Here is a 22169-nt window from a genome sequence, read left to right on the forward strand (position 1 = left end):
CACCCCTTTAAGTGCCTCAAGCGAGTCAGTTGACACTGTGTCTCTGTATTCTTTTTATTTTCATGATGTTTACTTTCGGCAAGCCAATATGTGCACTCGGCGCAGAGCATCGGTAAGCGGTGTAACGTCTTATTCCTGACAGAGAGATTGTGATGTCGTGCCTTATTATAATTAGAGATTGTTCCATTTTCTCGATATACGTCTTGCCAGAACCTGCCGAGAAGCGTGAGCCACTTCTAGAAGAATCCACATTTCCTTCCGATTCAGCTCTCGCCGCGCGCATTGTTTATTGTCTCGAACCAGCAGCAAACCTATTACGCGAAAAAGGAAAATTACATTGAGCTCACTTACGATAAGAATAGCCGTGCCACGTCATTTACAGAACATTGAGCCCGCCCCAGGAAGACCGTTTCGAAAGCAATGTGACCCTGCGTTACGACTCCGCATTGATTAACTTAACAACCGTGTTTTCTCCCACCACAAAACAAGCGAGCGATGATGATATTCCTTCAACATCTCCTGTTAAGGTGTCTTACCCGGTTAATCACTTAGTTCCTGTAGGACAGCACTGCTTTCATTATGGTTTTTCATTGTTTTGGTAAAGCTTGTGACGTACAAAGGCATTTAGTTGAGTTCATTAACGTTTTCATTAGCGTTTTAAAATGCTACTGTTGCTCCGGTGTATTTGTGTATCGGCAGGATTAAGAACCACGCCATTGAGGCAGAAGCTATGCGGAATGACAATCCTTAGCTGAAAAAAAAGCAAAAGCAAAATAAAACAATGCTAGCTCTTACAGATGTATAATCGCCTTGATCAACGGGACGTGGCTTAGCCTTAAGAAGAACCCGCTCATTAAAGCTGCAGGGTCAATGTATTGCAGCGACGCTAGCCAAGCAAGATAGTAAGATTGAGCTGTCCACTAAACTAGAATTTGTAGGCTGCGTGAAACGCCATGTATCTAAAGCGAATGCACTCTGCGCTTGTGCCACGCAGAATGGCCTCTACTCTGCGCTTCCGTACATCGGCGCCATCGTGTCTGGAGCTCTGTCGGGCATCATTGCCGACTACCTGCGTAGCCGAGCCCTGATGTCGCCGACCCGCATCCGGAAGCTTTTCAATGGGCTCGGTGAGTGCCTGTTCATGTTCTATCGCTGCTCACGTTCTATCACTCGCAGTATCCTGTCTACAACTAACGTCCCGCCTATTCTGGCAATACATGTAGCTCCGTGGAAGACTGCCAGGTTCACAATGCCCTGGGTCCCCTCGTACAAACAATGCTGACACTTAATTTTCCTATTAGTTCACATATACGACTGGCTCGCACTTTACATGACACACACTTGTGCATTAGTAGTATGCAGTGGAGCCTGACGTTTGCTTTGTAATTATAAAGAAACGACAACACAGTAACATAAACATGCATAAAAAAACTACGTTTAATGCTCCTTCTATACAAGCAATGACAGATAGCCGAAATACATACAATGAATTATTGTTTACTTCGTCTGGAAGCAAATACACGCTTGAACGAGAGGAAAGGAGCCGCATAGAATATGCTGATAAAACACTCTGAGAAATCGAGGAAGTTTGACTCACCACGCAAGAATACCGAGCGGAAATTTTTCGCCTGTGCTCCACACTGAGGCCTAAACTGAGGCGTGTCCTATAGCGATCGCGTTCGCTCATGAGAGTAAGTGCTGCGCTTCGAAGACGAACGGGATTAGTATCGCGGAGTGCTCCTACGAGCGTGCGTCGTCGTCTCCCACCCGAAAAGAATGGAGCAAGTTCATCTTGCGCCCGAGTTAACTATGCCGTCAGGTGGCGCTACCATCGGAACACTCGCGCTATCTCTCGTCGTAGCCGCGTAACAACAACACCTATTCCACGGTGGCCGATTCCTTCTGCCGCGAAAGTCACATGGGGAAAGCGAACTTTAGGAGACCCGGGAAGGTCGGACGTCCCCATAATAATTTCAAGTTCCCTCTGAGCGCAATGCGTACTGTTGGCACGTGCAGCGCACCTGGTTCCGTCGGTGATGCTGATGATCGTGCCCACGGTGGGTGGCTGCAACGGTCCACTCAGCCTGGTGCTCTTCGTGTTGGCCGGAACCGTGCGCGGAGTCAGCGAAGCGGGCTACATGGCCATCCCAGTCGACATGGCGCCAGACTACGCAGGTGAGAAACCTTTCTCTTAAAGAGATACTGTGGAGCTGTATTAAACGATATTAGGGAGATGCTAACCTTAATTACCGTTACCACAACCATTACCGGCAGGAACTGGTGATGCTTGCCTGACACAATCTTCGCGCTTGCGGGCACGCACGCACGCATGCACGCACGCGCACACGCACACCACAACGGTGCAGTCACACAAAACATGTTGCACGTTTTCCGGAATATAACACACAGAACAGCAAAGCGAGTACGTCCTCTGAATTTACGCTTCTGTAACAGGGTACTAGGGTCACTCTCTCCTCCTCTGACTTTAGGCGCTCGCGCGTTGCTCTTTTTCTCCGGCAAGAAACCCAGCCACTGGCGCCCAACCACGCAAGACGAAAGCCAAATGAAGCTGTCCGCTTTTAAACAGGGAGTAGTAGTAAATGGGTAGCAGTGGCAATACTTAATTTATCTCATGTCACTGCGTCCCCATTTAGTCCCAGACGCTTTTGTTAATAATCATTCTTACGCGGATGCTTGCTCGACAGAGGCTCGACGCAAGTGGCGTCATCTTGCACTTTGTTCGCCCGAAGGCGCATTGGCATTACTGGAATATCGACACCGGCGCGCGACACACCGACTGCGACAAAGCACTCTGCACACCGACTGCGACAAAGCACTCTTAATAAGGGCGAATGCCGTCGCCTCGAATACGAGAAAGAGAAAGCACGTGCACGTGGCTTTGAAACGCCGTCGTCGTCGTCGCCTCGCGCACCGGGCGCGTGCACGCCGCGAGGGGCCGCTGCAAACGCCCAGCCCTGTGCCCGGCGCGTTGCGCATTGGTTCACCGCAGCGTCCCCGAGGCTTCGTAGCGTCGTTCGACGGCCTGGCATCGTTTCCGGCAACCTTTCAAGCGACTCAAGGGCAACCCCGTTTTTGACCGAAGCACCTCCCTGTTCTGACCCAACCGTCAAGAAGCCACAAGCAGCCCTAGATCGCGATGGATGAGTTCACGCCATTCGAGACGCACCACGACTCGCAGCAGTCGTCGCTGCTGTTGCAGCAGCACCAGAAGTTGGACAGCTCCATGGACGACCTGTTCAACGGACCGAACCTGATCGGTGGTGGCGGCGGCACGTCATTGGAAGGAGACATAAACCTGCTGGAAGGATCGGCCAGCCAGTTTCCCGCTGATCTGCCCCCGAGCTGTTTCTCTCTGGACGACATGATGAACCCCGACGCACCTTCAAGGCCGCCACCTGTGCCCAAGGATGAGCCGGAGACCATACGCAAGTAAGAGGGACATTTTTTTATGCAAAGCATACTAGCCGCACAACCACGCTCTTCCTTGCTGCGCCGCGCGCGGCCGCGTATTTTATCTCTGCAACTGTTTAAAACCTTTTCCAGGGTGTCTACCAACCGGGAATTCTGAGGGAATTTGAACATTCTGGAAATAGTCGGGGAAAGCTCAGGGAATTTGCTCTTACGTCAGGGAAAATTTGCTGTAATTCTACTGAAAGGGAAGGAAACTCGCGGTAATGCTGGCTCGCGTAGCAAAGAGGGATCGTAATGAATAGGTCTTTTGACGCCGTGTCGCCGGCTGGAGGAGTTGCCAGTGTACAGTCAACGACCGACTTTCCGGAGGCCCGATAATTCGGACGGCTTCGCTGCATCACCGCGTACCCGATAGAGTCATTGTATAAGAATGTCTGAAATTTTGGACGCAAGAACCCTTCGCCGCCCGATTTTGCGGACTTCTTGCTGTGACGGCAGGTATCAATGCCACCACTGCCGCCTTTTTTATTACATCGCCACCGCGGTAAATAGGACCGGATGCTTCAGCGTCTGCTGTTAAGCTTCTTGCCATTCGGCGCCGTGTTTTTCATTGAAAGAATCTGCCGCTATAAGCAATGGCACCGACTCTGTCTTTGTGGTCCTCACGATTGGCTCCGAAGCTCGGAAAACACAACACGTTACATAATGCTGGTTTTTGAAAGTGAGCTTTGCCTCAATACGAAAATGTTACGCGGTGAAACATACGTAAAAGTGTTGCAGTGAAGCATAACAAGCGTGGGTAGCGGCAATTGTCACGCGACACAGTATCTATTCCTTAACTATACACGCGTCCACCCCCCACCTCCTGTCACAGTACGAGCACCGATAGGCCTAATAAGTGTACAGGTAGGCCTTTTCGGATGTGCCTGTGGCGATTTGAGCCCTTAATGGCAGTAAAGACATGGATTAATTTTTCCGAACTGCCCGATTTTACGGATGTTTTCGCGGCCACTAGGGAGAAAAAAAAAAGAAAAAAATGGACGTCGACTGTACAACTGACGAGTAGGTTGCTTCAAATGGTCTGTTGGGCGAACGCGCGGTGGAAGGAGGACGAGAACAGAAGAAACCTACGCATTGAGAAATGAACGGGAAAGGAAGCGTGAAGCTGCTTCTTTCAAGGAGCTTGAGCTCAAAAAACGAAGTGTTGGCTGACGCCGAGATGAAGGTGTCCCTCATCCAAATCAAAATAAACTCTTTAAAGCAGTGAAACGCAACATTGGGGCATCGTGCGCGGGCTGAGAGTATGTCAGGAGTGTTGAGAAAAGTTCGGGCCTCATACGAATGCGCTTGCTATCCATTGATAAAAATATCTCATATTCGAAAATATTATTTTCTGTATGCAGCTCCTTTTTATTCGTATTTGAGAATGTTCGACTCGATTTGCAATGAGTTTTACCTTTTTTTTCAAATATATTTTATTCGCTGTGCATTTTACTGACCCCTCCCTTCTGATTTCTTTTTGAATAAAATAAATGCTTCTCCTTACTATTCAAACAGGATTAAGTTTTTTTTTAATTTTTAGCATACTTACTAGAGAGTGACAGCATCGAGCGACATGGTGTCTGCCTGTCTTGATGTAAAACAAAGTTCTGTATCACTCAGGGAACTTTGCAAAGGCATTCAGGGAAAACCTGTAACACTCAGTGAATATGGAAATGTCAACTTGGTAGACACCCTGGTTTTCTCACCCAAGCGTCGTCGCTCAAACTAGAGAATCAGTCTGTAGTCCTTAAAGAGGATGTTCAGCTCTCACACACAACGCGCCAACTAAACGCACTCTCAAGCAATTCAGCAGTATACAGCGTACATTTGTGTCAGGATTCCGTGATACCGTAAGTTGTCAATGAATCGAGCCGTAATGTCTCGAAGGTGTCTTTTATCACCACGTCTCTTGATATGCCTTGCAGGTAGAATGAGCATAGCGTGAAAAACATCGAAAAAATGAGCTCACTCGGTTAACTGTTCTCCGTAGAACTTACCGTAAAACGCTTACTGCACTTACGGCATTACCCTGCAGTCCACTCTTGTTAACAGCCAAAACCAACCCCATTTTAATGTTTCAAACACGTGACATGGTTTTGGCTGCCAAGAATAACAAGCTGTGTACGATTTATCTCGTGCTCTTTAGTCGAACTACTCGTGCCGGATTATTTTTATCATTTACGGGACATGTACTCTTTGCGCAGAACTTTAGGTCCGGTTTTGACTGGAACTGCCTGTGGAGTGTAAAGCTTCTTTAGTACATGTGGTTCTCAAGGGCTTTCTGCATAACAGTGGTGGTCGTACCTTAGAAGACCGACTGCACGACCAAGTGACACAGTTACGGTAGCACAAATGGGAGCAAACATAACTGATGCTTCGTTGTTTCCCTGGGATCAAAAATATTCTCGCCTGGATATGGCAGACGTGGTAGTGGAGGGTTTTGACCTCTTGAGGTCTCTTAGAGTCAACTAATTCCAATAGTACATGGACGCCCTTGTGTTACTTCTGCGTTCTTCTCTCTTTTACACCATCTGTTCGAACGCGGCCGCCGCTTTAATACGTCGGGAATGCTTTATGCTCAGAAGCAGAACGCATTCCGATGTCAGCTGGTACTCAGTCATCGCGGTGGTTCGCGCGCACACTGAAGTCAAGGTCTCCTGAATCTTCAGCGCGCTGAAATGGGCGGAGGACACGCTGCTGTGCTCACAGTGCTGCTTTCCTTCGCAGGTGGCGCGAGGAGATGCAGCGGCACCTGAAGGAGAAGGACGCCCAGGAAGAAGTCAAGAAGGAAGAGTTGCGCCTTAACGCGCAGCGCGAGCTCTCGGACTGGTACGCGCGCTATAATGAGTCCGTGGCCAAGTGCCGCGCCGCCAACCGGTCCGCGATGATGTCCGACTGGCTGCCCGGCGGTGGAGCCAGGGACGGTGGGCCCACGCCGGACAGGGTGCCCGAGTGGGAGAACATTGCGCGCCTATGCGACTTCAACGCCAAGGCGTCGCGCAATGCGAAGGATGTGTCGCGCATGCGCGCCATCATCCTGCAGCTCAAGCAGAGCCCGCCACCGGGGGCGCTGGGCGTCATCTCGCCGGTCATCTCGATGTGACGGGCGAAACGCCGGCTTCCGAAGCAAAGCGCTTGCTGCTGGACCCCGCTCGTAAGCATGCTGCGGCTATTGGAGCGGCGTCGCCTCTGCATTCCCGCTACCACAATAGACGACAGCGCTTCGATCGGCTGGCCCCTTGTTCTGTCCACGGGTGGAAGAAATAAAAATGAGGTTGAAAGTTTGCGAAGGCGTTTGATGAATGTAAGGCCTAGGTGCTGGTGACTGCTGTTGTCATTGTACGGTGGGCTAACGAACGAAATTCCCGACTGGCCGTGGCAACCACGTCTGGTTCAGTGGAAGCCAGCAAGAAGGTCCTTTCGACGTACGCTGTGCTTACTATTCTTTGCTGTGCATAGCCAGAAGCCTTTGCATTCTCTGGATTCAAGTTTTTGGTGCTGCACATGGGCGCACAGCGTTCGTATCACAATGATGCTCGTCTTTGCATGAATACGTAGTTAGAGTTTGAAACTACGGTTGCCCGTGCTGAAATCGGCAAATGAGCTTGCGTATGTATTAGGAGCATTCTCGGTATGCCTTAGTAAACCCTTCCCGATAGAGTTGACAGCTTTTTGCGAAAGCCGGCAAACGTAAATTTGATTACGACGTTGCGTAAAGCTTAATGTAGTCGTCTGGTCGCGGGAGGATTGAACAGCACCGGAAAGCCTTGCGCGATGACAGTACTATCGCACGTCAGAAAAAGTCGCAAAAGTGAACATGCACAACAGTGACCAGTCGATGCCTCGTTCTTTATGGCGACCCGGCCCCGTTCGCCTGGCACATGCATTTAGTCAATATTTCCTCAAAAGCAATGACCTGAAAGGGGGAACGGAGAATGTGGGAAGCGGACCATGGGTGTAGAGGAGTTCCGAGATGTCGGCTTCTTGCGAGAACTGGCCGAAACCCAGTAATTTTTTTCCTCCAGGAGCACGCAGGGAAAAATCGCTCATTGTTGTTCTTGAGTGGTGATGTTCAAAGTACCTGCGCCGCATGTCTTCGATCGGAGTGCGTCTCCAGACCAGCTGCTCGATTAAGACTGTCCGCTGAGTCTTGGAGTTGTGAGGACCAAGAGTGCTGCTTCTGCGCTTTAGTTCTCACGAATATCATTTTGTTTGACCCCATTGATGCGTGTGAGTGCATGAGCCTCTTGAGCTTTGTGCGCACAGATTGATGAAGTTTGTCTTTCCAAACTGTGGCACAATGGTACCAGAACGCGCTATAAAGAACGGTGTGCCCAGCCCCTGGATGGTGGCGATGCACACTGCGATGCGTTAAGCCCGAACCCCATGATAGATATTTTGTGTGCGACAGCAACGAGCGACGGCTTCGAGCGCTCGTTCTTGTCGCTCTATCACTCGGTTCGGGGCATCTACAATTCGTCGCTCGTCGCCCGCAACTGCTGTGAGCGGCTAGCCAATAGTGCCAAGCCGGAACAGGACGTACATCTGTAACATACTACCGGTTGTCGCACGGAAGGCGCAAACGAACGAATTTTGATATCTGCAGTTATATAAAAACCTACTCCAAGACCTTCAGAAATATTTTATGTGCTCTGTGCAGCAAAACAAATCAACTTATATTGTTAGAGCATGCGTCAGAAGAGTTTCGGTGTGTATTTGCTGCCCTCGTACCGTCAACAGCGGGGAGACGTTGTTCAGAGTCGTCGCTCGCATGACGTTCGACTTGCAGGCGGCGAGCGGACGCGGCAGCCATCTCCAATGCGTCGCTGCCAACCTCATGCAAGATCGCTTGCATGGGGTTAATACTTTCCTTTTGCGCATGTGTAGACAAAAATTCGAGTGTGGTTATACAGGAAAAGCGTGTTGCGCTGAGGTTGCTACACCCATGTTGCCTCGTATAGAAAAGCTCAAAGTATCGTAAACAGAAGGGATCGTCTATGACGCGATATCCCTAGCGACGTGGTTTATGAGCTGTACAATTGTGGCTGCATTACAAAATATTCGGTCATTCTCATTCCACTTATACGATATTAACGCTCGGGCTTCTTCATGTGAATTTGTATTTTCTCATTCACTTAGGGACCATTCTGGGCATCTGCGTCAGCATTGGAAACACAACCGGCATCCTGGTGCCATACATCACAGGTGTTCTGACAGAGACAATGGTATGTCGTTCATTTGTTTTTCGCGCAACGCGCACGCATGCTGTTAACGCGCCTTCACGTTCGTGTGGTGTCCTAACGTCGTGTTATGGGAGTTGGGCACGAAACACTACACGGATCGTGGCCACTAAGTGCACGCACCGTCCAAACCTGCAGCTTATACTTGACAGTGATGATTGTGCGGCTTGCACGCGTAGAGGGCGGTGCCACGTAACGTCGTGTACAAGGTATACGACGAAGGGCAGTGAGTCTTACCTATAAGGCGACTAGACATGTTGATTTAGGCGGAAAATGTCCCGCATTTACTGGCGTGGTTCTGCTTCCCGCGGCTTACGTGTGGGACTGTCTTATGTCCCGCTTTGGGCTCTCCGGGCCCCGACTTGTCCCAAAGTGTCCTCCCTGTGGAGCATAATTGGCTATTCGCGTACTCGGGTGTAGTGGCGCCACCTTAAAAAAGACTCGCAAGGCAGTCGGCAAAGCTAACCAGAGGTAGCAGCCCCTGTGATTTTATAGCGGTTCGTAAAGCGGACCGCTGTAAGACGGCACCACTCTTAGCGCGACCATTACTGGCTCATCAGTTTTCTCGATCCAGATACAATGAACTTCTCGATTCGTTGGCCAACGAGCTCCACATAGATGCCGAAGCTCACTGACAACGCCATGTCCATGTCGTCTCGGTTCTCACGCATGTGGTGTTAGAAGCGTGTGGAATAATTCCGAAACGCAAGTACAAAGTTACTGAGTATCTTGGAAAAGAGTTTCCCTTCACATGAACAAAATTTGGAATAGACGTACGGTCAATCTCATTTCTATCTCCTACACCCCCTCTCCGTCCCGCTTTGGCGTTCGAGAAATCTAAAAAAATACATTCTGGTGGTTTTTGTGCCAAAACCACCATCTGGTTATGAAGTACACTGTCGTGGGGGAATCCGGATTAATTTTAGCGGACACTCAACGCACAGTACAAGGGTGTTTTTTCATTTCTCCCTCATAGAAATGTGGCCGTCGCGGCCGGGATTTGATCCCACAACCTCGTGCGTAGCAGCACAATGCCGAAGTCACTGAGCAACCACAGTGGGTCGATCGAAAAATGTGGTCACAGGATATATTACTTCTCAAAGCTCGCAGGCTTGGCTGTACAGGTAATTTACTCAGACTGGAGATTCAGTTAAAACTCGATCTAACGAAACCTTATAGTTTACGAAGTTCCCGATCTGATGAAGCAATTTCGATTCCCCGGCAGGTATACTAAGGTTCAGTGTTGTAATCAACCCGAATTAACGAAACTAATTTGGCCGCACTCGATTTAACGAAGTTTTTCCTGAAAGGAATGAGTACAGAAACGGTAATTTCTTTCTAATTTTAACACAGACGGGTTTTTCTTCGAGCGTGCGCTCTGAAGCTATCGTGTTAAAACATCTAGGCACACCAGTCACAGCCCTAGCTTTATCTTTACGAGGCTGCACGACACGCCCATGCATGGAACTGCGGACTCAACACCGCCTCAGGGGCGGTGGTTGTTTTCATTATTTCATGGTTTATGCGACAGATGGCTGGATCAGCGGCAAATACAATGCCGCGGTATTTTTTGCGTGTCGCTACGTTACAATTTTAGATTTCGAAGGAGCAAAAATTTTCCTTTCTTGATTTTACGAACTTCCCGATTTAACGAAATCATTATGTGTATGTGTGTCAAGAAACGCTACGCGGCTACAAACTTAGGAGATATTGCATGTAGCAATGTTACTGCAAATTGAAAAAAAAGAAAGGTTCCAAGTCCGGCGAGCAAATTAATAAGTAGCTGTAAGTTTACATCTGCCAACTTCTTGCCATGTCATTTTGGCGTAAGGAAAAGGCAGAAGTAAAATACAACGGTAATAGAGTTAGCAGCGTTCTTAGTGGTGCAGATTGATGCTTTTATAGAGCGCAGCCGGTCAGATGCAGACATGATACCCAAAGGGCTGTCTGCGCCCTGCCTAATAGGCACTGGTGGCCCGCTTGCCCAAACCAAGCCTAAAGCCGAACCCACATGAACGGGATTTTTGAAGTATTTTTGGTGTGGCGTCAACCTTCTGCTGCGCTATGTTCGTACTGTCGTCCCAGCCAAAACTATTTCTCTTTAGTTGCCGACTAAGGGTTGTGACATGGCGCAAAGCGCACGCGTCGACACTAGACGCCTCACGCCTAAAGTGTGCCATATGTACAGTCGTTCAAAAAAGTTTACGGACCAAGAGATCTGACAAAAAGCTGAATATCTCCTCAGCCTCAAAACGCAGCCTGGTGTTCCCATTTCCAGCCTTTAGTGGTACGTGCGAACAACATTCGGATGCCCGGTTTTACTGGCTGCTTTTAAACGCTACTCGTATATTTAGAATTTTTTTAGATCTCGTGGGTCCGTAAACGTTTTTGGTCGACTGTACGTTCCGTGCGGCTGGTATACTTAAAACTTCCACCCGCCAATCCACGTGCCAATATATATATTTTTTTACTTTACCTGTGCCCCAGTTGTTCCCTGTCGTCTTACATGGGTTTTTGAGCCAGTCGAGTAGCCTGCGAGCAAGTTATACCCAGAGCCCCACCATAGAATTTCTTAGAACTTTCGGGAAATAAAAGTCTTTAATTAATTAATTTATTCATTCATTCAATCGCTGTTTGCCGATTTTACCGCAGAACACTCTGGAGCAGTGGAGCTACTCCTTCTACCTGGCCGGTGTCGTGGGCCTGGTGACGGGGCTGTTCTTCCAGCTGTTCGCCTCGGCCGAAGTGCAGAGTTGGGGGCTTGCCGAAATGACGTTGGACAAGGCACCGCCGCGCGCCACCGAAAAGACGGCGCTGAAAACCTCCAAGCAAGCGACGCCGGGCATCAACGGCGCTATCGCACCGTTCACCGACGGCAAGGAAGCGAGGACTGAGCTGTGATATACAAAACCAGTGCCCATCCTTGCTCGCTGATTCGTCATATCTTCCAAAGGAAGCGGAAGACTTGGGCGAGTTTAGCGCCGCGATGCCTTCTTTTCGATCCGTATGCCAAAGGAAGTCTGAAGGCGTTCGACAGTGCGTCGCCGCATCATGTCCGTTCGCTAAAGGTTACCCGGGGACAACGTTGTTTCCAATGAAACGGTGAACGCGGAATCCTGCAAACTTCTTTCGCTAGAAAGTGCAGAAGCCCTTCGCCCGTTTCGAGAAAGAAATCGCAGTTCCTTTATGACAAAGGCATCCAACGTCAACCCGCTACCTGCTCCGTGATAAAAGTGAATTCCTATGTGTGTTTAGTATTTGTGCTAGATGTGACGTGCTATGCTGTGATGCAAGACGGCGAGAAAGTTTGATGGATGCGCTTACGCTCCAGATAGGCAAAGACAGCGCGGTTCTTCCTGCCTACGCACTGATCAAGCCTGATCAAGCCAAAATCATCTTGACGACCACCTTTTGGACGTGAACGGCAGCGTATCCTGCGGTGCTTTTACGACAGAACTATACGTCATCAACTACGTCATTGTCTACTTTCATTCGCTGATGTGTGTTTGTGATCCCTTCTACTGGGCAGCTCAGACTTCACGTACATATGCTACATGTACAAGAATGCGTGTATTACAAAACTGCATCTGTTGCTCGTAGCAGCCTGGCAGGTTGCAAAAGTGCGCGCCAACGCTAAGACATCGAGGCCTGCGTCCTCGACGTCGCGAAGTTTCGATACGTGTGTGAGCTTTCCTTCGAGTGCAGTTGACTTCTGTGCGTGAATGATGGGCGCGTGGCTTTGAAGATGTGCTACACTCGTAGTGGCCGTCATGCTTTAACGCACAAGAATGGCGTTTGTACGTCTCTAATTGGGGTTACGAAAAAAAAAAAGCGGCCTGTGGATAAAATGTCCCTGTATGAAATGTCACCGGAAAAAAGAACACAAGTAGAAATGGCATCTTGTGTAAAGTAGTAAAAAATGGCCCGAGAAGCTAGATGGCAGCTGTAAAAACTGTTGCAGTGTTGGGCTGCTAAACACGAGGTCGCGGGATCAAATCCCGGCGACGGCGGCCGCATATCAATGGGGGCGAAATGCGAAAACACCAGTGTACTTAGATTTAGGTGCACCTTAAAGAACTCCATATGGTCCAGATTCCCGGAGTCATAATCACATCGTAGTTGTGGCTCGTAAAACCTCATAGTATAATTCAAATTCATTTAAAACTGCTGCAGTCCATTGTGGTGTGAAAGTGATAGAAGCCGGCGCATCGCTATACAAAATTGATTGGCATAAAAAAACAATATTTTTCCACGGAACACTAGAAGCAAGCACGGCATAGCAAATTACAGAGAGCAAGCGCACAAATGTAGATAAACCGCGCGAACGACGTCGTAACCTTGCTCTTAGAGCCTCCACCTTATCTCCAACTACGTGGAACATCCGCGGTGCACCGTAGATGGGACGAGAAAGAAGAAAAGATATTGAGCATTCCCTTGGACAAACAGTGCAGCTTTAACTATAGCCTGTGCGAAAGGACAAACGCACAACATTTCGCGCATCGCCGAGCTGCTACCGCTGCTGACGAAAACCGTATGTTATCTTACTTGCGGTATCTCTGTTGATGACAACGCCGCACGCGGCTTATCGGATCTTACCCTGCGCCATGGCCGCGCTTGCAGTTTTTCTCTCACGTCATCTACCATTCAGTTTTCCTCCGCAAAATATCTTGGCTTTTTACGAGCCGAAAGAACGATGTCGTTATGAGGCAACGCCGTAGTGTGGGGCTCTGGAATAACTTCGACCACGTGTGGACCTTTAGCGTGCGCCTAAATCCAAGTACACGAGTGTTCTTACTTTTTTTCGATTTCATCAGAATGCGTGTCCCAGCCTCCGGGGATCGAGCCCGCTACATCTATGGCTCAGCAAAGCACGCCATGGCCACCTATGCTACCACGGCAGGTCCTTCGTCACTTATGCCACCGCCGAGTTCACGTCTTCGGGGGTACAAGTTCGACCAATAAACGCTGTACGTCGGGAAAATTTCGCAAAAAAATTGCCTGTAGTGTTCAAACGAGTTTCTCGAGAAGTCATTTGTTTTTACATGGGGCTTGTTTGTTTTCATTGTTTTTCCCAGGTCATTTTTTCGGGGACATTTTTCCGAGGATACCTTTTTTACCACCCCGGTCTAATTGTGTTATTCAAGGCGTGCACTGGAAATCACGAATGTGACACTTTTCGGATGCGCACTTTTTGATGCAGTCTGGCTAATATGTGCTGGCAAGGTGCTTTTTTGACCACCTGGGGCTGTGCACCCAATGCAAGGTACACGATCGTTATTGCAAGCTTGGAGTTGCCTGTCAGGCAACTCCAGGTTTGGCTAGCACCTGCAGCTTTCATTGATCTATATCTGTTGCTCAGGGCCCACCATGCAGCTTCGATACGTTAAGTCCCATAAATTAATTAACCGCATCTTCAGAGCTACGAAGCTCTAATGTGTGAAGCTACAACCACATGGAGCTTATCTGTGGTGTATTTACGGGCGTAGCTTTTGTGCGTCTATTTCACGGGCACTTTCACGGCCGACTACATGTCACAGAGTTCGCTCCTGTTACGTCTTTTTTTTTCTTTTTTTTTGCAGAGTCTGTGTTTACGTACATATCGGCTCTTTTTTGTCCTCCAAGGAAACGACTACACATATCCGATACAGTGCAGTCATGTAACCCTGTTTCATACATTGCAGGAAACACTGTGGAGGTTAGAGAAACCTTTCACCCTTTCACCGTTCGCGACTAACAAAAATTGAACGCAACGTGAGTCTAAGAAACAGGGATGTGCTATACGTAATTTGGCGCACCATTGGCTTGATGCGCTATAGTCATGGTATATGAAAGAATTGTTAAGCATCACAGATCTGAACAGAACGACGAGCGGGGGGACAAAGTTTTCACTGTGCACTGCCTGCATACGCGACCAAGACATAGTGCACCACGTATTGCGAGTTCAAGACATGCGATGAATAGGTTATTTCACGTAACGTTAGCTCTACACGTTAGGTTCCAGTGCCTAAAGAACACATTATTCTTTTGAAGGCATCAAAGGTTAATCACAGGTTAACCACAGTGAAACTCGCGGAGCGACACATTTCTGTATCGGCACTACTCGCATAGCTTCCAAAGTGTTGTCTGCTATGTATGAAACGTAGTATAATTAGTGATCCGTATCGTGCATTTGTGCCACGTTTGCATGTCTCTATCCATATTTAAAGAAAGAGATATGACTTATCGCTGCGATGACCACGACTGCTGTACGCTACTTTATTCATTAGTCCTTCTCATCTCTCTTCTTTCTCTATGTGTGTGTGTGTGTGTGTCTGTGTGTGTGTGGCAGCGTAATTAGAGCCACTGTGCTTGGGCACAGCAAGACGGACAGTCATGCATTCATTTTGTGCGTGTATATGAAAGTGGCGTTTCGACCAATGTCAACACGACCTAGAGGAGCTTGCGACTATAGGAGCCGTTGCCTTTTCACCATCACATTTCTTCTAGAAATTCAAAATTAGTAAACCTAGATGTAACACACTCATCATAGTTTGAGCATTCGAAATCCAGAAAACGGACAGCCTCGTTACTTTAGCATTAATGGAGCAAAATTCACGCCTACTGTTAGAAACCAATACGAAGGGTATCGGATGTATATGTAGCTATGTTATAATCTATCTGATGGCGATACTAACTTTTTTGAAAAGATATCCGCAGAGCGGCCTTATTTGCAAGGCATACAAGGCACACCCGCTTGAAGAAATGCTTTTGCAAAATTAATTGCTTTAAATTATTTCGAAAGTTGATCTGTCACTGTCATCTCGACTATCTTTCTTCCTAATTGAATTAAATTCAGCTTATTTCATGTTCCAGTGACATAAGGGGATGAGACTAGAAAGAAAAAAGGCCACCTTGTTGGCTGTTTGACAAGCTCACCAACCCTGTACATGGAGTTTGTGTGCAAATGTAGTGGAGACGGGATGTATTAACACCTCTCACAGTTAACAATTAGGGCAAACAATACAGACAGACGGGCTTGGGATCTGCAGCATACTTAACAACACCCATAATGGTTTAACACCTTTAACATGTGCAAATGAGACTTCCACATGCCCATGACAAAGAAAGTATCAAAATCTAGAAGATATCGCACGGTTCAGGTTTTGATTTTATAACTCGAGGAAACACAAGGTAGATAATAAAATACCATAGATATACAATGGTAAGTCACATTGCATACTATATAGCTCAGTGTTTCGGATGAGCTTACACATACTTGCGTTTTGGTGAAACCTGTTTAAAAATATTCGAACTCTGTTTTATGACATTTGTGTGCCATAATTCATTCTACATAAAGGCACCGTCCACTTTTCCATGTGTCTCTTCGTATGGATGAAGTTAAACATTCGTATCGTGGCCATCTTGTCAAAAAGCTTTTATTCAGCATTTTTTTTCTATTAGCCGCATTTTGCATAAGCATAATAGGGACAATGTGCACCTGTACCTGAATTATATTTCAACCTGAAAGATGAATTCATTTTTGATTGTCAAACGCACTCCACGTTGTTTGCTATTTTTGAGCACAAGTTTCGGCCCTGCATAAACGAGACCTGCCATTCGTTAACATTGAATGCAAGTCAGTCTGCATCTCTGCTCCTGCTGATATGCAAGGACTGCACAGTAAACGTCGAACCAAGTGGTCTTTCTTGTTCCTCCTTAAATCACATTTTTTCTGTATAAGAAATCCCGAACGTGATAAACCAGTGTGTTTAACCATAAACCATTTCTACATTGCACTGCACGTTACAAATCTGCGACTAATGTACAAACACGCGTGTATAAACTTATTGTGGCGCGCTGCCATATGGATACGATTTCGCACCCGGGTCACACCACACATTTGCACCGGTGCAAATGAATTGGTGTGCCTGTGTATGTGCCATAAATGTGAAAGTGGCGAAATGTGTCTTTAACTGAAGACAGAAGCTATAAGAGCAAGAGAGACAGGGAGCCTAGGAAACGTATAACTATTTGTTACTGAACTAGTTGCTTTATGCTTTTTCGACGTTTAGGACACGAACTGTAAAGGGGAAAAATTATGTGCATGTCCATTTTTTTCTTAATAGTTCGCGTCTTTAACGCCGATGAAAGGATTTGTGAAAGTGCTGTATGTTTAGCTAGATCTCTGGAGAATTTCGCTTGCGCTAATTCCTCGAGAGACGTGCAGTACATACTTTGCTGTTTCCCGTGCATTTATACAGATCAATAAAAACACATGGAAGCTCTTCACTTGCGTTGGTGGGCTGAACTGCGTCATTATTCCGTTTTCAACAAACTCATCTTACCCGTTGTCATTGTGCCGAAACCACCCTATTAAAGGCAAACTACAGCACACATTCGGGCGTCGTCAAAAAGCATTCTCTTTAATGGTGCAGCTACAAAGCAGTCCCCGAGCAAAACGTTATTTCAAAAACACTCCAGGGCGGGCCACACAAAAAGCTCGCAAAAATCGACGTTTTTGATGCCGAAACTCAAAAAAAAAACGCCGCATTTACCACTCGCCGGCAAGACAGCGAGCTCAGCACGCATGTGCGTCCGTAACTTCTACGTCACATGCGCTTAACACCAGGTGGTGTTGGTGATATTGGGACAGGTGGTTTTAATGTTTCACTCATAGAGGAAGAAAAGAACTAAAAAGGTAGTTTTCCGTAACAAGATCGAAGCCAAGGAAAGTTGGCCCAGCAGGTGACAATGTCGCGGTAAACCTTAGTGCCTGCCGCAGTCGCACTGAGCGCCCGCTTTTCCGTCAACGGGCGCGACAGGAACATGCGATTGCGGCAGCCGCACGTTGCCTCGAAGACGATAAATGTATACGTTGAATTAAACGACCGATGTTGCACGAGATGATAGGGTGAAAATGTGCGCATGGTGGTTGGCAGGGCACCTTGAAGAAGGGCGCGTCGATTAAAACCTACGGGGAGCCAAGCCCAATGGGCCGGAACCTGCGAGCATGTTCACGTGTTGGGGCGGCGTTCTTTAGAGAGAAAAGGCGAAGTGTGTTGTTTCACGCAGAGTGGGCTCGCGAACGCTGACTGCGTGACGTGATGCCTCCTCTTTGTTTCCTTTCTGCATGATGGCAGTTGAGGCCGGTGAGTTGTCCGCCTACACCGCCTCTTTCAGAGTAAACAGTATGTCACTACAGGTCTGAAAGTCCACTCTCACGTAGGAACACACGTGGAATGCGTGATAGTTCTCTTCGAGCAACCTGGTGGCCTTTTGAAAACACTAATCGCTGTGCACAACCATGTGGCAATCATCATGTCCGCAAGCCATCATATAGCACGTTTCGATTCGCACTGCGGCCGCCGGCAAGACCATATACTGTGTTCCGTATCACCCAACTATCCTGCCGCCTGCGCAGTGTGGGAGAGGCGCGCACGCATTCGTGAATGACCAAGCTGGCGCGTACACCGAGTTCTCCCGATTGGCGGCCGCCAGGTACCCGCGTCGTCAGCTAAGGTTAACTTAATATAGAATTGACAATCACAAGCCACGTGATTTTGACAAGATCACTTCGATATGTGCCCCATTCATTTATAACCAATTTAGCCATAGGGAAATGCAGTAGCTATTGGCCTTTAGTGACAAGTTTTAGAACCGTCAGGACGAACAGTGCTGGGTCAGTACTTCCAATAGAAGTTCGTGCGGAAAACTATGTCTGCGTTGATGACGATCCTGGGCCTGCATAAAAGACTCTGAGAACGCCCTGCTACAGTTCCTACTACTGCTTGACAATGTACGCGTTCTATCGTTGCTTTCGTTCCTCTCTCCCTCTCCCTCTCTCTTTTTTTGTCTCCTTAGTTACTGCCCCCGACGAAGGTCTACAAATCTTATTAACGGGCTGCCTTTCTAGGTATTCTTTCTGTACTTGTTATTTTTTTAATCTTTTATGTTTCTCATCTATCTTTCCCCCTTCCCTTAGTGTAGGGTAGCCAACTGGTCACATCCTTCCAAGGTTAACCACCCTGCCTATCCCTCTTCATCACTCGCTTTCGCTGTCTCACCTCTCTTTCTCTTTGTTCCCGGAGTATTTTCAACGCGCAATCATGGTTGGAGTGCTGTCAATTTGCTGGGCCACATTTTTTCTAAAATATTTTCTAGACATCTCTAGATATGTCCTTTATAAACATATTCGGTGGAAAACACAAAAAAAATCGGCAAAAAAGAAATACAGTCCAACTTACTGGTAAGCGTACCGCAGCAATAAAAGTCGTTCACGACTCTCGAAAACAAAAGTAAGGGCTGAAACGAGTCGTCACCTGCAGGTTTTTTTAAATATATTGCGGAAACCAAATTAGTCCTACTGTTGTTGATCTCTCACGTCATCGATCTCCGGATTCCCTACAGGGAAAGCCAATGAGGCGATGAGTAGAAAATTTCCGAAAGATGTAAGCAAATTGAACACCGATGTCCTGTCGCATCCCTCCTTGCCCAAAAAAGAAAGAAAGAAAGAAAGAAAGAAAGAAAGAAAGAAAGAAAGAAAGAAAGAAAGAAAGAAAGAAAGAAAGAAGGAAAAGGAAACCCTGCAGCTGTCCTAGTTTTTTAAGGAGGAAAATAATCTAATCTTGGACTTCGATAATTTTGGTGGCGAAAAACTACTAGAAGCGGATGTGACGCAGCAAAACTACGATTGCGGAATTGGACTCGTGCAGCCTTGTTTTCAAGTTCGCAGTGAGATCAGGTATTACGAACTTGTGTCGCCAAGGAGCTTATTTCCATGGTTATATTCAGGCCTTGCGCTGGACGTTGCACTGAACAATGCAGGGACTAGAAGGCTCTTCACTAAAACTTTCCATCTTATACCAATAAATAGACAACAACGACGACGACAACAACAACCACAACAAAACAGGGCATATGAGAGAGGCCACAGTGGAGAACTCTGGATTAATTTTGACCAGTTAAGGTTATTCAAAGCGCTCGACCGTTTTTGCATTGCGCCCCCATCACAACGCGACGCCATGGCAAACAGTGAAATCCTATACCTTTATAGTTCAGCAACAGAACCTCGTTAGCCACAAAGCTACCGCGACCCGTACAGTTCGACAAGTTAGTGCGCGTTGATCGCAAAATGAAAGCAAAGTCTCAATGTCTTCTGCGCTGATTTCAAAATTCGCGAAAGGTTGCCGGGCCGCATCTCCACACGCATGGCAATGCTCAATAGGTTTTCGACCTCGGCCATCAATAACAGATAGGGGAAAAGACGGGTAACTGCCCAGGCTGTGTGAGACTGCCTGGTGCCCTTTAAAAATCCCATCAAAACAGGTTTGGGACCAACGAACTGACATGCGCTATCGCTAGGCGCAAGCACCAAGTGTCCTATTAGAAACGAATCGTACGATGTGATGGCAGGACAAAGAGAACGACAAACGTAAGCACTAACAACCGAAGAACTTCACTGCATCGTTGAAAACCAAGGCCTTATTTACAAAACGCTCTTACGCTAGCATTGTTCGTAAAAAGCAGATTTCAGCCTATCGTGTATGTTTCAGCGAAAGCAGCCAGCAAGTAGGAATCAGCGCTTACTAACAAAAATTTTTGTGAACTTGCCTCCAAGTGTTTCAGTTGTGAGTCCGTGCTTGGGTCTGCCCTCAGGATTTCATGCAACTACTAGAGGTAACTGGGGCGCTAATGTCTACGGGAGATGCAAGCAGGGCAGTTCGGCCAGCATGGAAATGATGGGTAGTACATGGATCTGCCTAAATCTTCGTCCTTTTGGCTTTAAATAGCTTCCTAACTTTGCAATGTGACCATTTTTTAAGAAATTACTGCGTTATAAATAACTAAATAAACATTATAAAAGTATTCCATCGCAGGACTCGAGCATAGGACCTCTAGTACAGAAGTCTGCCATTGAAACCATCGCGCCACGGACACATGGACAAGACAGCCACTGAAAATAGCAGCGATTATGCGCGCTTGCAGAATTTTCTTACCGCCCGCGTTAAAAACAAAGTATAAATTGCTTTGAGATTTCGGCCAATTTATGCCCAGGTAAAGCCAAATAAACGAAACCGCAAGAACGTCTGAAGCCCCTAGAGCGAAGTTGAGACATGTTCATTTACTACCCAATCATTCCCAAGTTGGCTGAACGATCGCAGCGCCATTTCCCTCTAGTAATTGTAGGAAACTCTATGGGTTTGCAGTTCCCTTTGTCTCTTCTTCAAAGCGGTGTTACTCCTTTGTAAGGTGTCGAACCAACTTGGTGTGTTTCGTTACTTGCCCAATGATTCCGTTCTCTTTTCCTACCGTTTGTTTCTTCATTCGTAACCTGAGTAGCAGGGTCTATATGACATTAGCTCTGACCACTCACTCACACCGTAATTATACGCAACGGCCACTAAATTTAGCAGCAAGCAACATCCATCATCCTCGTCCTTCTTTATGGTGTTTTAGGAGAGAGCTAGTTAATGCAATCTAACCACATCTTTCCAAATTGTTCATTCATTCCTATAGCCAAACAATGATATGGCGACAGGCGGTATATCCGTATCATTCATATATCAGGAGCATTTTCCTATCGCGCGGCCCTGCTACCACCCAAATACACCAAGCGTTTTGTTCTTAAGTGATCATTGTCATTGGCCGACCGTTCTCGCTAATAATATGTCGAGTATCAAGATTGGTTGAACTTTTCTTTAAAGGACAATTCTACTGTAAGAGGATTTCTAAATACGAGCCCAGAATAGCTTCAGCTATCCGGCCCCATCGTTTTTTGGCAGTTAATGCGTAAACTTTCGTTCATACACGCATCAAAACGTGATGTTCGGGCTATTTGCTTGTTGCAATGAAATCGCATGGACGTTTCACGTTTTCATTCTACAAGCAGAATGAAGAAATCCAGCGAACCAACGAAAGAAAGAATATAGATAGAAGGAATGTCTTGCATGTTTTCTTGCGTGACAGCACCAATGGACCGAAAAGAACATCGTCCATATCGGTGTATGTGCTGTCTTGGACTTAAGGCTGAAGTGGCTATGTTGTATTTTGCTTGTTCACGCCTCAACGAATGCCAGTTACCAGTAATTTAGAAAACTTGGGTCCATTCCACAAACCCTTCTGCGTTCATTCGAACATTTCGTCGTCGACCAGCCACCTACGCTCGTATACACTCGCTATCACAACTACGAACTTACCTACGAACTTATTCACTTAATTACTTAAGAACCATTCTTACGAACTGCTTCGTCAATACAGACTCTGAAGCGCTTATGCGAACCCGGAAACCAAGCGACACGTGTCAACTGTTGGTGCGTTCTTACGCATCTTTTTTTCTGGCCTTGCAGCTTTGTTGTGCGCTCGACAAAATCATAAGCGAGCCGCTTCTCACTTACGATTCCTCTTTGAAAAAGAGAACGTCGAAAACATTATCTTTCCTTGTTCATTCTCACTTGGCGCTGGAATTCGAGGCGACCT

General features: G+C 47.2%; 2 protein-coding genes across 2 annotated transcripts in view; both read left to right on the forward strand.

Moving 5' to 3' along the window:
• The window catches only part of LOC139057468 (sialin-like), an 85316-nt gene extending 68324 nt beyond the window's left edge, over window positions 1-16992 (forward strand). Inside the window, exons 9-12 of the mRNA XM_070535784.1 lie at window positions 995-1127; window positions 2017-2175; window positions 8614-8699; window positions 11367-16992. Coding sequence (XP_070391885.1) covers window positions 995-1127; window positions 2017-2175; window positions 8614-8699; window positions 11367-11615 — 627 coding nt within the window. The 3' untranslated portion in view covers window positions 11616-16992. The remainder of the gene's footprint in view (window positions 1-994; window positions 1128-2016; window positions 2176-8613; window positions 8700-11366) is intronic.
• LOC139057469 (clathrin light chain-like) lies at window positions 2909-6760 on the forward strand. The gene is made up of 2 exons (XM_070535785.1): window positions 2909-3450; window positions 6202-6760. The coding sequence occupies exons 1-2, from the start codon at window positions 3158-3160 to the stop codon at window positions 6575-6577; spliced, it is 669 nt and encodes a 222-aa protein (XP_070391886.1). The 5' UTR covers window positions 2909-3157; the 3' UTR covers window positions 6578-6760.
• Window positions 16993-22169: the final 5177 nt, after the last annotated feature.

Source organism: Dermacentor albipictus, chromosome 3 (assembly GCF_038994185.2).
Source record: "Dermacentor albipictus isolate Rhodes 1998 colony chromosome 3, USDA_Dalb.pri_finalv2, whole genome shotgun sequence".
In the NCBI taxonomy this organism is placed as follows: Eukaryota; Metazoa; Arthropoda; class Arachnida; order Ixodida; family Ixodidae; genus Dermacentor; species Dermacentor albipictus.